We start from the raw sequence: 15575 nt of genomic DNA, 5'->3' as shown, positions 1-15575 counted from the left end.
AAGAATGGGAGGAGAACTGTATGAATATGTTTACACTGACCGAGTTTTTCTAGTATTAACATATAATAAAGCTGTTTCTTTTTGAATATTGAAGAATATTGCTGATACCAGTGGAAAACTGCTGTGTGACAGAAACAGTTGTAATTGTTAATGTATGGTTAAAAAAATCAGTGCTATTGGGAATCTGAGTACAACTGAGCTTAATGATAACCTTCACCTGAGTACAGGTACTTGCAAAGCTATAGTTGTTGTAAAAGTACTAAAGGAAATAGCTAATGTAATTATATTCTGGTCTTGCTCTGCATTGTGATGCAAGCAGAAGACTCTCAAATCACCTAACTGAAAAAAAGAGTGAGGAGGCAGGATGTTTTCCTGCATGTTTTGTTCTTTGACTTGTCTGATATCTAAATACAATGTGAGGTGATTTTTCTGCTGATAGATAAATCTAGTGGATTATTTGATAGATGGAAATTATTTTTCTTTGAAATGTAAGATACCTTATATGAAGTAGAAGCAGGTTTTAGCCATACATTCTTAGCAGCTGCCAGAGCCAGTCTATAAGAGGAGTGTAAAAAATGAGCAGTACATTCCAAGAATATTCTTTTGGCCTCAAGCAATTTTTGATCAGGGTCTTCACGAAGAGGTTTTCTGTGGACTTCGTACACAAATTACTTCAATTGTATTTTGGAACCTATGTCAACTTCTAACATTTCTCCTGCGCTAAGGAATTCGGTAATAAACCAACATATTTTGTGAAGAAATTTTTTTTTTTCTGTGTTTTGAAGCCATCCCTGCTTTGACTGCTTGAAATCCTATACCCGCAAGAAGTAATAGGAAAAGATAGCTTGCTTTCCCCTTTTTCTTGTCACTTAAGACTCTGCCTGTGGACCTCTGTTACAATTTTTTCCCTCGTCCCCGTGTCGGATATCTCTGTTTCAGTCTTCAGAATTGTAGCAGATAGTCATTCCTTATGCAGAAGTATTCTATTCCTTTGGTCTTTCCCTGAACCTTGTAGTTACTGTTTGAAGTGATGTTTTTACCACCTGGGGTAGGGGAACAGCAGTTGGAACAGTGTGACTGCAGCAAAACACTGTGGCAAGTAGGCACTTCATATGTAATGACATAACAGTAGTTTTGTTCTCCATGGCTTTCCTTAGTTGTTCTCAGCCTTTTTGCTTTTGTTTTACTCTGCACACGGAGCCAGGATTTTCATGGGTCTGAGTATAACCACAGAATCTCCTTCAGATTAATCAGAACCCATCGTTTTTGTGTGTACCTCTGGGATTGCTTTTCCATGTAGGTAGACACAAAATGAAATACATAGGAACTTAAGTTTTATTCATTTCTTTGAGGTTGCAAGATGAAAGAAATAGCTTTAGAAGAATTTGCTAGGCTAGAGTTACTATGGACTTTTGTGATCTCAAGCCAGTTGCTTAATGTTGTTGTGTTATATATTTAGGGTGAATGTGCTTAGAATTTGTTTAGAGGACTTGTGTTTTCAGTATAAACAGAATTAATCACTTCAAAATATTGACAGGTGACTTGATAAAATTGCTTTCTTTATGCATTTGCACCAAGGGAATATAGAATCATAGGATCATAGTTGTTACCCAGAATCCATAAGTTTCTTGGGCTGGGAAAGTAAAAGCTGCTTATGTCTGTATGTTAATGTAGTATCTATTTTTTGCATTTTGGTTTCATTAGCTACCAAAGAGAGTGTTTCTAGGATGATGAAGTTAACCTCTGTACAGACACATTGATGCTGAGGGAAGTTTCTGTGGCATTTACTTGCTGTTCTGTAACTTGCAAGCTATCGGAGAAAACAGATACCTGAGATTTTAAGCTGCAATTATTTTGTTTTGGTTTTGAAAAAAAAAAATTCTCTTCCTGTCAACTCTGCTTTCCATTTTTACTTGACACCCACCTCCTTGATCTTAAATTTTTTGATAGCTAGTGTTTGGTCTGAGAAACTTCAAATGGAGTTACTCTGATTTTACGTTATTTCTGTCCTTTGTGTGGCCTGTTGAATGGGATGCTGTAAATGGTAGCTACTTCCTTCTTTCACCAGTATGATCAAAAGCATCTGGACAGTGTTGCTGGTAAGTTTTGCTCTCTTCATAATTGAAAAGTTCCTCGTGTTTATTTTGGGTAATTTGAATGCAGAAACAATATACCGTAATGTGTGAGCAAACAATGGAAACAACTCTGCTGGACACTGTAATCTGGCTCAGAAATCTTTTATTCTTATATATTTAACATTTTTCAAGTACTGAAGTGTTGCAAAAATAATACACGAGTATCAACATAACAATTTAGAAAGTATAAATGTGTACCAAACTAAATTGAATCTCCTTCAACCAATGTAGCACTTAAAAACAACCTGGTACATATAAAATATTTTATTGAGTAACTTCCTCTGCTGGAACAACTTCCAAAAGCATCTGAAGGTACATAGTGATGGGCTCTGAGGAAAAAAGTTATTGTTAGAGGCTTTATAAGAGAACAGTATTTCTATTCAGACTTACACTATTTTTCTAAGTGAGAAAATGATTCTTGTGAGTAGTTGTCTGTCTTTTCTGTATTGATATCTCAAGCTTAAAAAATAAGGGGTGGGGAATAAAAACAACTGTAAGATCCAAGCTACAACATTCCAGGGTTTCTAAACTTGCTCTTAGTAGAGTACAGTGCTTCTAATTGTGTAAATAACATAATATTCAATAACCCCAGGGGGCAAGAGACACAGATGATGGATTTTTTTAGTATCTGTAGAATACTTATTCTGTCCTCTTCAGCTGGTTCCACCTTCCGTTTTAGAAACATCTGTGTATCCTGTTTTCCCTGAGATAGTTGCAAAGAATTTCTCTTGAGACTGTGCAAAATCATTTTATAAATGGTCACACTGAGTTCTTGCAGCTTTCACTTTACTCAGCAGCACTGATATTTTTGGTCTTGATGCTGTTAACATTTGTAATTTGTGGCATAAGAATGTAAGTCTGCTAATCTTTAGTTAATGGCTAAAGCAGTGTTTTGAAATATGGACAGTCAAAAAATTATTTACAGATAAAATAGTTGTATTTATTTTGAAAGTCAGTTTCTTCATGCTAATACAGTGATATGTTGCTTTTTTTATGAATTAAATTTTGTTTTTCCTCAAGTCAGACATCCCTTTTTTTTCACAGGAAGGAGTAAAATACAATTTTCAGTAAAGCTCACTGTATGCCCCTCACTGTGTATCTGGAAAACTGCCTCCCTCTGCACCCCGCTCATGTCATTTAGATGGGATGGACAACGTAATTAGCTTAATACGGTAATTAATCTAGAGTTTAGCTGTGTTCTGTTGAATTTGGAGCTCACTGTCTGAGGTATACTTACCTGATATTTTTTGGGGCCAGTTGAATTTAAAATGAATAAAAAGTACATAAACTATCAGTCCACTAAGTATAAATAAAACACAGTACAAATAGGCCAATTCAGGTGCACTGATAATTGGTGCCAGCACCAGTAAAACGGAGACTAATGTCACTGTGACTGGAATGATGATGGGTATCTGCAAAGTATAAAGCACAACATCACTTGTTTATTCTTTTGCTGTTCTTACAGCAGTTGCATATATGAAAGAAGGATGTTTTCATTGCCTTATGCACATTTTCCTTTTAAAATTTCTGGAATTAGGTGGGGCAATGGAAAGAGTCACAAGAATATGGATAGGGAAAACTTTTCTGCTAAATGATTGACCAAGATCTCTTGCTGTATTGCAAATTGTGGTGTAAAAATTTGCATTTTAGTGCATCTGGGACCTGACTCCAGTGTAGTGAACCTGGGGGTACTCTTTCAGTGGTAGTCTGCTGACTGCAGTTTCCAGTCCCTAAAAATCTGGCTTGTGCCCATGGTCTGTGCAAGTAAAAATAAACATTGTGTAATCTTTTCCCTGTCCTTGTGAGCTGTGTCCTAGTACAAAATTGGAACAAAGAGAAGAACAACAAATAAATAGCTAGGTTTTAGGTAAGGGGAAAAAAAAAACAAACAAGGAGGAATCTGCCTGACCCTGTTTAAATATCCAAATATTTAGGATGAGTTGTGTTGTAATATTGATGGGAGTGGAGGAAAAGCCATACTGAATGCTGAACTTACCCTGATTGGTCTCCTGAGTTCCTTTCTTGTAAACCTCATAACAATGAGTGCAAGTAAGGTTAAACCGTAAAATATCCAGACTGCAAAACTGAAATAATTTATCAGTGTGTCAATGTCACCAGGGATAATATAAATAATAGCAATGGCCCCCTAAAAATGAAAACAAAAATGAATATAGTCAGTTATAAGAGAAGGCTGAATTTTATTTATCTGTCAGTATGGGTGTATGTTTACAATGTGCCAGAGTGATCTGTGAATACTTTTGCTTAAACATTTGGGTGTAAGTGTATTGCAACTCCTTTAAAGATAGTGTCCACATCCTGCCAGCGTGTGTGTGTTTGTGTAAAATCTTAATTGCATTTTAAGTCAAAAGACTTAAAATTTGTATGCGTAAATCTCTGTTTTGTTGACTGCGTATCATGGAGGAGGTGAAGATACTGAATGTATTTTTTGGTTATTAATGGGAGTTGATGGAGCAATTGAATTGAGTTTATCTTGTTTTACCTTGAATATAAGATAAATGGGTAAAATACATAAAAATAACAAGATATTCTGGATTTATTTTAAAATGTGTTTACTGAATAGAATTTTTTTTTCATAACATGTAAATGTATTCTTACAGGCAGGAAATAGGTTAGTGATAGCTTGCTTTCAGACATCCTGTGAAATAAAATATTTGCCTAATACTAATCATTCATTTAACTGTTGAATTTATTTTTATGCTGTGGATTCTTAAAAACATTTTGATTTTAAAATCCAGCTATGGAATGAAACTGTTCAAATGGAGAAGTTGGGTTTTTAATAGTCTTTTTTCCTAATGTGTATTTAGCAGTTTTCTTGTCTGGGTAGTCAAAAAATATGTGTCAAGACTGCTGATAAGAAATCGTGAAAGCGTGTATTACTGGAGAATTTTTGTTGATAGTTTTTCTGTGCTTACAGTATATACTTACGTAAAATATGATAGCAGGTGCTGGTGTTAAACGCTTAACACTAATGTAAGAGAGCACCTTTAGCATGTGCCCTTCACGACCTGCAACATAAACAAGTCTGACAAAACAAAAACAAGGCATGCTAATTAGTGTGGCACCTAGACTTTAAGTAGTATTACTAGAAAAAAAGAAAAATTGAGTAGCATTCATTTTCAGGTTTGTTTTATTTTATGGCTACATCTGACTATAATTTCATCCATTTTTCCTTTGCTATGCAGTGGGATTTAAGCTATAGAGTAGCAGACTGAAATAATGGAAATAACCAGTATTAAAGTAGTGAAGTCGAAACTAATTTCAGAATTATTAGTTTGCACATGAAATTTAAAACTATTTTGGGGGTGGGGGGGGAAGCGTAATTGTGTCCCTTTAAATATTTCCTTTTTAGTTTGCTTCATATCAAGAAGCTATGTTGACAACCTTCTATCCAAAGAATTGACCTTTACAGCCCTATCATGTCCAGATGGATCTGAAATTTAAAATATTTTTAAATAGTAAATGGAACTGTTGAACAACTGGTAGAAAGGAACAGCTTCTCTTTCCAGTTCCTGTCTTGATCATTACTAGTATGCTCATGTTCTTACTGGTAGTTTTTAAACTGCTTAATTCTTGGCTTTAAACTTGATGAGAGGTGAAAAAATACTTCTTGTGCTATACCTGCTTGAATTGAGACCCTATTTTCTGATTTTCCAAACCTTCATAGCCACTGCTTCTTTCGGAAAATTAAACAATATAACTAGATTTGCAGGTAGTTTTTAATTACCTTTTGTATGTTTGGATCAGAATAATGTCTCTATCCATGTAGATATTTAAATGTATATATACATTTTTCCAGCCTTTAAAAATTTCATTGTAAGATATTCAGAACAGGAGCTTACCTGCCTGCAGTAAAACAGGTCCCATTGGCAGATCCAATTGTAGAAAAGGCCACAAAGAGAGGAACGATCCAAGAGGCTGGATAAAGGACTCTGTCTCCGAATGTCTGGGATATGGGATTAAAATGAAGCATTTTTTGTCATTTTAACTACCATTTGGTATATTCAGTAATGCTGGAGCCTCTTTAAAAGTACAGTAAATGGGTAGCTAAGGTATGTCACCATTAAAAATGTAGGTTGTATATTTTGTGTAGTTATTACAGAATGCTTTGCCAATTGAAGACCCCAATTAATTAATTAAGCACTCTAAGGAGTGCAGTATTGTTATCGTGGTATTTGAGATGCAGCATCTGTCCGACACACTGGAAGACAGATGTAAAAAATATACAGAAATGAAATTCTGTTAAAAACACCTGGTTTGGGGATGTGTCTGCAAAACAAAGATAGCATTGCAGCAGAAAGCCACGTATACACAAGCTGGTTTCAGCCTATACAGAAGGAGTAACACTAGTAGTGACAGCGTGACAAACTAGGCCTTATGGGTGAAGGAGTAAACGACAAGCTTGCAGAGGTCTTGCACTGCACTTCAATTTTTACCTGTGCCGTGGTGTCTTAGTTGTTACTGCAGGATGGGTTAGATCTAATGCAGCTACGTTGATCTACTGTAAATGAATTTGAATTAAAACTTTTTTACAGGTAGGTTTTAGTTGGAGAGTGGTTACTTTTTTTTAGTAAGTCAAGCATAAAGAGTTCTGGTTTTGCATGGGGGTGACATTAATGTCGTTTCTTTGTCCAGTAGTAGGACGCTCATCAGTGCTAAGGAAGAAGTCTACTTGCAGATGTATAGACTTCTTTGAACAGTGCACTCCTGTTGCTGTGCTGCCTTTCTGGCAGTTCTGAGATTTTGTTCTTAATTTAGCCTGACAAGTTTAGTCCTAGTTGATGCGTGTTCTTCACAGACTGTAAGTTTAGTGGCATGCTGAAGAGGACTAGTTCATAAAGAAGGTACAACATTGCTGTGCCTCTTGGGGCAAACAAGATGCTGAAATGCACCAAAGTTCTACATTTTAGAAGGTCATATTTTTTAGCATTTATAAGTATTTCTACATTACTGTAGTCCTTCACTGTGTTACACTGCATTTTGCGTGCATGTCATGTGCTGTTTGTTTTCCCCAAAAACTAACATTAGGAAAAAGCGTTGTGTGACCTCTCAACAGTTGTTTGAGACAAATGTCCCACAGAAAATTCACCAAGAGGAACTGAAGGGACAGATGTGTGTATTACGATTTTAGAAATTTAAATCATCTTTGATTTTGTCTGTAGTAGTATGTCTTGCAATAATGTAAAAAGGATATTTATTAGCTTTGTTAAAAAAAAAGCAAGAATAAGGTAGAAGTGAATTATGGACTACTTGCTGTTAAGAATGACAAACTTTGATCTGTCATTTTGCATGTGTTTGTTTCTCAGAAACACTGGAAGCACTGAAAAGGGCAAAGCAGAAGTCAGAAAGAAAAATAACATCTGTCTTTTTGGGTTTTTTGGAAAACAGTGAACCTCTGAGCTGCGGTGTTTACAAAATGTTAGCTGAAGGCTGCATTACTTCCACTTTTTTTCTTGGGATATGACAGAACTACTGTTTAAATTAAGCATTACTAAGGTAAATTTTAGATTAAGAAATGACAGTAGATAATGGAGGGAAAAAGGTGACACAACTAATTTCTATCTTAACTGTCATTATCTTAAGAAAAATTAGAGGTTCATTTTTGCTGGTGACTTCAATGCACACAGCCTTCTTCAGATGCTCTATTAGAAAATAAAGTGGCTTACCACAGCAACTGCCTGGGACTGCAGGAGTTCTGTTGAAGTCATCACGGTGAAATATGAAATGTTCATCAGAACATAACAAACTGTAACCAAGGGTATTCCAATAATTATAGATAGCGGTAGATTTCTAAAGAACACAGAAACAAGACTGTAAGCATTGCTGTATCACTGGTAGAGCTGTCATAATGAACTGTGAACTCTTACTTTTCCCCATATGCTCTTTAGGTATATTTACATTTCTTTATTGTACAGCTGTGGAATCTGGGATTTTAACAAAGGAACAATACAACTTTATGCAAATTTATGAAGCCTGTAATAGTTGCTAATTAGCTTTGTGTGTTAGTGGTCAAACCTTGAATAACCACTGTTTTTAAAAAACAAAACATATGCCTGCTTTTAAAAAATATGAAGTGTTTTGTTTTTGTCATTAGAAACACTGCTTTCCTACATAGTTTTACCTGTAAGGATTTTTAAGTTCTTCTGTGATATAATTGAGTTGATTCCTGGAAGGAGAAACATTGATACAATGTTATTAACAGTCAGGTGTTGAAATACTGACATATTACGAAGTTAGGTGTCATTTCTTATGTTACTGGTTTTTACCTTTTCCATTTAAAAAAAATAAAAAGGTACAACCAGTCTCTTAAGTGGCAAAACTGCAGGACAAAAAAGCTTCTTATCCAAATGTCAGCCTTTTGATTCTTTATCTCTTCCTCGTCACAATTTTAGCAGTGTCTCAGATTTTGAAATGAGATTGTCTTAGGTCTTGGATACAATATTCCAGAATAACAAAACAAAACTATGCAGGCATTATCTCAGATTTATAAGATTGCCTTTGAACTTCAAGCTTTGCAATATCTGAATCTTTTCAAATGAAAAAGCTCAAGTGTACTCAGGGCAAGGACTGCTGAAGCAAAGTCTGCTGATGTTTCACAATTGTTCTGTAAGTCATATTGTCTAGAAAACTGGCATGAAAACCTTTCTAAGGGTTACACCTGTCAGAATTATAATTTCCAAATACTCATTTTTGCTCAAGCACATAGATCAGATTGATAGAGTATTTTTTTTTTTTTACTTATCCACTGCTGAAAGTGTGAGGAAGAATTGATACTTATAGTTCAACAGGCTGTTTTTCAAATGTTGGTGCCTGGTGGTTACATGTTGAAATAATTATTTAGGCACCAGCTTCCCTGCTCCCTTAAAGTCTAGATGCGTGTCTGAATTAGCAGACTTACATGCCTGAGTTGAGACACTCAGGCTTGGAGATAGAACCTGAAAGAGTAATCCATTTAAAAGTAATTCAGTTTTAAGCATCTAAATGGGACTGGCTTTGTTGTAAGTTTAGATTTATATTCTTAATTCTTTCCAGTGTATGGACCTATGTGCAACCTTTTACAGTTTGAACATTTAAGAACAGCATTAATGGATGAGACCTTGATACTAGATGTCTGTCAACAAAGCTCTAGACCAACTGACATTCCCTTTAGTTTCAGGAAAGGAAACATGTAAACTAGTTTCTGGACTGTCACAGAGATTAAGTTCCTGCCAGTAAATAAGTTTATTCTTATGAAAATGATTCTGGAAATCACTCTTCTGAGTATTAAATATAAATGCTATATATAGATTATCAATTTAAACCTGAATCCATCCATATCTGATTTTCAGATGTGTTTTCTTAAATCTAACGTGGTAGATAATAATAGATAAACAGATGTGGAGATTTAAAATTGAAAGCTTCTCAGGGAAGAAGACTCAGTGTTTTTACATTGATTCCAAATGAAACTGATTAAGAAAAAATTTGAAAGTTGAACCCTATAAATTCTGACACTTCGGGGCGGGGGGGGGGCATGTCCTCCTGTACTAATGAAACACCACTACATACTTGACAAGAGTTGATCGGGGTCATCTGTAGGAGCTCTGGGAAGGCTAGGAATTAAACTAAACGCCTTCAGCAGCAAAGCTGTAGCCTTTTCAAGGTGTAGTACAGTTTCTTTCCGTAATAAACAGCTGTTAGGGGGTTTGGTTTTTTTTTAACCAAACTGGTGTCCTTTTTCCATAATTCATTAGGAGATTCTTAATAACAATATGTTAATTTTTTCAGATCACATCTCTGAGTTCTTTGGGGAGAGAGTAAACCAGTAAAAGGCTGTTAAACTGTAACCATTAATTCTAGTAAAGATACCTTACCATCCATCGTAAGCCCAGAGTCCATTATAAAATGCCAAACTGATAGAACTAACAGAAATTTTACTGTCCTTGAAAGAATCTTTAAAGCTCTCAGTTTTTCCTGCAAATAAGATGTAGATTACTGATCAGTGTTGAAATCAATTCCTTTAATCCCCACCAGATGAAGAAACATTCCAGCGTTTCATGTGTTGAAACATCCCACTGTTAAATTAATACCAATTTTTATTAATTGATCTGTAGTGTTGCATTTCCCACCCAACCCCGTTCTCTAAAGGAAAATGCCATAGTTCCCAAGAGATCTGGAACTAAAACACTGAACAGAGAGCACCTTATTGTTGTGCCACTTCTGTCGGTGGGAAATTTTTGAATAATTATAAGCAGAAGCTAAAACAATTTTTGTAAGTGAAGTATATTTAATTACCTTGTGCAAGGAGAACAATTCCACTTACAATAATGATTGCGATAATGATCATTTTAGCAGCCGTGAGAAAATTCTGGAGGTAGCTTCCCAGCTTCACGCTCAGTGAATTCACTATTGTAATTATCACTAAAAGAAACAAATTTATAGATTTCTGCATTAAATTCATCAGAACTGAGAGGAAAAGTTGCCTTTAAGAACTTTTTTCCTTCCCACCTTATTTACTGTACTGCTTTTTCCTCCCACTGTTAGTCCGTGTTATTGATACAGTTTTTTAACATGCTGTGTTTGGAAAGCTTTTAACATAGGAGGAACCGTTTTCTGAATTAGGTTAGATTTTTTTTTTTTTCTTCATTAAAGGTACTACTGAATTTGCATGGCATTCCGATAAATACAGAAATAATATCCCCACACTTAATTTTTCTTCCTTTTCTGCTAGAGATAAGCATTCATTACCCAGCAGTATCTATGTTAATAAAGAATAAAATAAACTTAAGGCTAGGAACAAACCATTTTCAAACCTATCCTTTTAATATGTTTTTGAAATAGTTATTGTGGGAAGGACTCGCTGTACTGTGTTCCAAAGTCTTCTGCTGCTTTCAGTGTAGGGTTGCTACCTGGTGTATTCGTGACTGTGCTGAAATGCCCTCATTGATGGGGCCAAACGGGAACCACTCTGTGATTCTGGATCTTGTCTCTTTCTTAAAAAGCATGAATCTTACCGATGGCAGCTGCTGCGAGACACTTGATGACAGCTTGGGGTGGATCGCAGCCTGGATAGAAAGGGGCAGATGCATATTCTGCAAAGCTGAGGCAAATGATTGCAAATGAACTTGGTTTTGTGACAAGCAAGCTTGTCCAAGAAAATAAAAATGCTGGGATTGGGCCAAATGCTTCCATGAGGTAAGGATATTCTCCCCCGGATTTTGTGATTGTCGTACCAAGCTCAGCAAAACAAAGTGCACCTGAATAACAAGGAAAGCATTTAGTGTTGGTGTAGTTCATGCACTTCTTAAACGATGACAGGCTAGAACAGCTTACTGCTTTTTAATAGGTAGAAAAGTTAAGGAAATTGATATATACAATGCATCATTGCTTCCTATGTTTCTGTACATTTTACTGTATATGCAAAGTAAAATTTTAATTACTTACGAGCAGTTGGAAAAAATACACTGAAACTATTAAGTTACAATACAGAATTTACTACTATTGTTTTTTAAGACTTCAGCAAAGAAAGTACAAATGTTCCAGTTTCATATTAGATTTCTGTTTAAGAAACCAACACTATTAAAAGCATTTAAGTGAGAACTGCGTTGGCTGACCTACGTTTTGGAAACTTGAAAAAAATAGACTTGCACAATCTTGGAGTTAAAATACCTGCTAAGCTCAGCTCTGAAGTACAGTTCTCATTCTAGATTTATTGCTATAACTGGCATCTTGCATACAGGTGTTTTTGTGTTTGCTGTATGCCTAACACACCGCCCAAAGAATTCCTTTTCGGTTCATCTCATGAAATATTTTGAGGTGCTTAGTGCTAAATTCTCAGGTAATAGACCTAGATTTACACAATTACACAAGCAGAAAAATAGCAGAATTACCTAGCTCACTGCCAGTGAATTTCACATTTTGCCTGTGGTTTCAGTAGAAAAGTATTCTTTCTATGACAGTTAGTGGATGAAGTAAGCAAAACTAAAACTTGCTTTCAAAATGAGCTGAAAATGTGCTGTATAATTGTAAAAATGTACCTTTTATGAACAGCACATATTTTACATTTTTACCTGAGTACTGCTACACTCATCAGCATATGACTGATTTTGGTCTAGGTGCTATTAACTAATTTGTAAGTGAGTAGTATGCAGAAACAGTAGATACAAAGATTTAAGCAAAGATTCGTATTCTTTGTTGACTGATTTACCTAGTGTTGCAAGAATTCCACAGGCTGCCCAGATGGTTAAACAAGGACCCACAGCTCCAACATTGGCAAGTACTGATTTTGGAGAAACAAAGATACCTGAGCCAATAATTGTACCAACAATCATACAGATTCCACTGATGAGGCCCACCTTGAATAAAATGAGACATTTTGGTAAGGTAATTTCTAATAATTCAGTAATTACTTTTTGGTATAACACAGTCATAGTGATTGTCATTACTGACTTTTTCTTCAGCTTTCAACACATAGCTTTTGCAAAGTAATAAGATAAATTATGTGAAGTTTCTCTTTTCTTTCCAAGATGCACACACCCCCTGAGGTGTACTGCTGTTTGCTAACGTACAGTTATTTGGACTTTGCCTGCTTGTGTATTTGCTTTATTAAATTGTTCTTTGGATTATGTGGGTCTCACTTCTAACCTTATACAGGTGAACATCTCCTTTCCTTGATCAATTTTGAAGTTACCAGATAAAAACAATTTAAAGACTTGAAAAAATATGTATTCTTATTTTTTGTGGTTATATCGGAGCTATATAACTAGTAATTAGCAGTTTCCTAAAATGTTAACCAACCACACCGTTAATACATTAGTACATCACTACTAAGTCGGGACACAGCTGCGGTTTTTGTGGGATGATGCGTGTGCACGGGTACCCCCTCCTGCCGCCCTCCGCCAGCCCCTCTCACGCGGCCTGAAGGGAGAAAAGTGGAAGCGTTGCCTGCTTCTGGAGGTTCGTCGTGTGGGCTTCGTGGCTCCGAATGGACTGTCCGTCCTTTCTGCTGTCCTCTCCTCCTTTTCTTTTCCTCAAGCTTTCTTCACCCATTTGGTTCACTTGTTGAAATCTCTAAGGAAATACCAGTCGAGCATATTAAAGTTTGCTGGAGTTTTGCCGATATATATGGGTCCAAGGTAGTGTAGTTACTACTGCCAGAAAACATATACACACATGCACACACACACACACGCACGCTCCCAGGCAAAGGACTTTCCTCTGACTACCTGCTTGGAGATTAAATCGAAGAGGCGTTACGTCTGTTTCTCCTCCTCCACCTGACTGCTGTGGCTTTTCCTCATACCCACCTGGCAGGGAATGTCTGCTTATCTTCTGTCTCGGGTTGCATTCAGTTGAGGGGAGTTCCTTGCTGGAACAATCTAGGCTGTATAGCTAGTCCCTCCTTTAATTTCCTCCCGAGGTCCAGACAGATTTAATCTTTCTCCCACAAGCTAGTCTGTTTTCTTATCTAGGAGACCTCCTTCTTTCTGATTTTCGTTTAATTAAGCCGTGTCTCAATTCCTTGGAGATGCTAAACCAAATGTCGTCTCCTGTAATTGTCTAATTAGCAGCTCTTTGGCGCAAAGAGTCGCCAGTCTTCTCTGTGCTGCCTCAGGGTGAATGTCTCCTACTGAATGTTTTGTTCTGTGTAGAATTAGCATCCTAACAGTTTGGTTTTAAATTTACACTTGTGATTTTTTTTGTGTATTTTGCTTGTTTTCCATAGCATTGGAATGAAATGCAACCCGAGATAGTGAAGGAAATGGGTCAGCTTAGGTCCTGATTCTTAAAAGTTGATTTAGTCAAAAGTCTCTTCTCTCCTCAGACCCTACAGCTATAATTACTAGAATCTGAATGTTGAAGATCAGTTTGCAGCTTTACAGACAGTTACGCAGGAAAGTGTCATGTTTAGGCAACTTACATGGTATCCAGTAATTCTTGGCTGCAAAAACTGTAGCATTTTAAACTGACAGAACAGCTTTCTCAGTACTGCTGGTCTTCAGAAATATTTGGGCTATAAAGACATCCAGTTTGTTTTGAATTAAAGATTTTTAAAAGAAATCGTCATGAATCCAACTTTACCTACGATTAAACCTACAATAGAAAATTGCCCACGTAAGGAATGCAGGGCTTGGGTCACTGAATTTTATTACAGCTTTGTGCCCAACTTCCATCTTTGAAGTCTTGTATTCGAGAACGTTTTAATCATCGTCTTTTAGCAATTCATACGTTGACTTACCTTATTTGTTTATGTTTGTTTGGTGCTAATCAGGCTCCAGGAATCTTTGTATAGTGTTACTTCTTTATGTCTGCCGTTAGATTTACCAGCCAGTTAGACAGCAAGACATGTCCATGTCTGAAACCAGAATACGCAGAAGCATGAGCAGCTTAAGTACAGAGGTTATAAAAGGTAATCATTAAACCCATTCTCCACCAAGAAGCTTTGAGATGGGAACCACAGGTAAACCAATAGTCCAATTAGTTTATCTTTAAAAAAAAAAAAAGTCTTTGTTCCATTTGTGAGAATGTTTATCCAGTACCCAAGTAGTATATTACAGAGTGAGAGTGAACCATAATTTGAAGAGTCTATTTTGATGATTCTATATCAAGCAATTTCTATTTTAGAAATACTTCGGAAAGAGAACCTTGAAGTAAGTGCTATGTGAAGGGTGCATTAAAAACGTCTGTGCAGATGTTAGCTGCATCCTGTAAAAATAGTTGATACTTTTATCTTGAGAAAGTAGAGAAATATGATCAGAAATCTTTCCTTTGTTTTTCATTAACCTGAAAGCTCTGAGTGGGTAGCTTGTGTTCCCTTCACTTGCAGTTTCAATTCATTTTTCATTTTTGTAATGTTTAAAAATCTCACTTTAGTGAAAACTGCCATTCTCTATTTCTGTACAGTTGTAAATCCAGGAAAAAGGCATTATCCTGAATGCTGAAATAAGGTAGCTTCTTTCATTCCTGCTAGTCATCCCTAAAATAGTTGCAAAAAAACCCTTAATCTTCTGTTTCACTTCATTGTTTTTGGCCGTGGTGCAGTTGTACAGCTCCTTTCCTGTGTGACATTCAAACCAGTAAGTCCTGATCAACCTGATCTAACTTCACCTGACTCTTTTCAGTTGACATCTGCTGTTAAAAGCTGAAAAATCTATGGTGTTAGTTACTGATGTTAAGATTTGTTGTCTTTGCACAATAATGCCTCATGAACAACAGTACTACAGGACTGGAAGACCAAAGTGGTGGACCTAAGTATCAACAAAACTGTATCCTGGCATGATTGATTGGACAGGTTGTTGTTGGGTTTCTTAAACCTTCTGTTTAAGCACCGGGGGCTTGATTTGGCAGGAATTCCTGTCGTTTGTCATGCTGATGTAAATCTGTGTCTAAAAATGGACTCCAGTAAAATGTGAAACAGACTTACATTAATGGTTTGTATTGGCCGTG

At 36.2% G+C, this 15575-nt stretch overlaps 2 protein-coding genes across 6 annotated transcripts in view; one reads left to right on the top strand and one right to left on the bottom strand.

Annotated features, from left to right (window-relative positions):
- Positions 1–15575, top strand: part of TDRD12 (tudor domain containing 12) — a 91640-nt gene that overhangs the window by 37694 nt on the left and 38371 nt on the right. For 2 of the 5 annotated variants that reach the window (XM_075434171.1, XM_075434178.1), the window contains 3 exons: positions 2049–2099; positions 3180–3307; positions 11132–11207. The exons of 2 other annotated variants lie outside the window; for them this stretch is intronic. In XM_075434171.1, coding sequence (XP_075290286.1) covers positions 2049–2099; positions 3180–3298 — 170 coding nt within the window. In that variant the 3' untranslated portion in view covers positions 3299–3307; positions 11132–11207. Of the gene's footprint in view, positions 1–2048; positions 2100–3179; positions 3308–7459; positions 7482–11131; positions 11208–15575 lie in introns of those variants that run through there. One more of the 5 variants, XM_075434172.1, reaches the window with a different exon arrangement.
- SLC7A9 (solute carrier family 7 member 9) lies at positions 2381–14488 on the bottom strand. Its single transcript, XM_009945355.2, has 13 exons — positions 14368–14488; positions 13074–13199; positions 12337–12484; positions 11144–11386; positions 10425–10550; positions 10004–10103; positions 8275–8319; positions 7820–7943; positions 5996–6099; positions 5082–5178; positions 4132–4281; positions 3373–3547; positions 2381–2464 (listed from the first exon to the last, which is right to left on the bottom strand). The coding sequence occupies exons 2-13, from the start codon at positions 13176–13178 to the stop codon at positions 2400–2402; spliced, it is 1482 nt and encodes a 493-aa protein (XP_009943657.2). The 5' UTR covers positions 13179–13199; positions 14368–14488; the 3' UTR covers positions 2381–2399.

The sequence above is a fragment of the Opisthocomus hoazin genome, chromosome 12, assembly GCF_030867145.1.
Source record: "Opisthocomus hoazin isolate bOpiHoa1 chromosome 12, bOpiHoa1.hap1, whole genome shotgun sequence".
Taxonomy (NCBI): Eukaryota; Metazoa; Chordata; class Aves; order Opisthocomiformes; family Opisthocomidae; genus Opisthocomus; species Opisthocomus hoazin.
This window is presented reverse-complemented; position numbering and strand designations above follow the sequence as displayed.

Bases quoted from the DNA above. Each gene is read 5' to 3' on its own strand.
- SLC7A9 (XM_009945355.2), bottom strand. From the start codon at position 13,178: ATGGGTGAAGAAAGCTTGAGGAAAAGAAAAGGAGGAGAGGACAGCAGA. The intron at 11,387-12,336 runs GTAAATCAGTCA...CTTGTTATTCAG, and splicing joins TGGAATTCTTGCAACACTAG to GTGCACTTTGTTTTGCTGAG. The intron at 3,548-4,131 runs GTAAGTTCAGCA...TATACTTTGCAG, and splicing joins AACTCAGGAGACCAATCAGG to ATACCCATCATCATTCCAGT.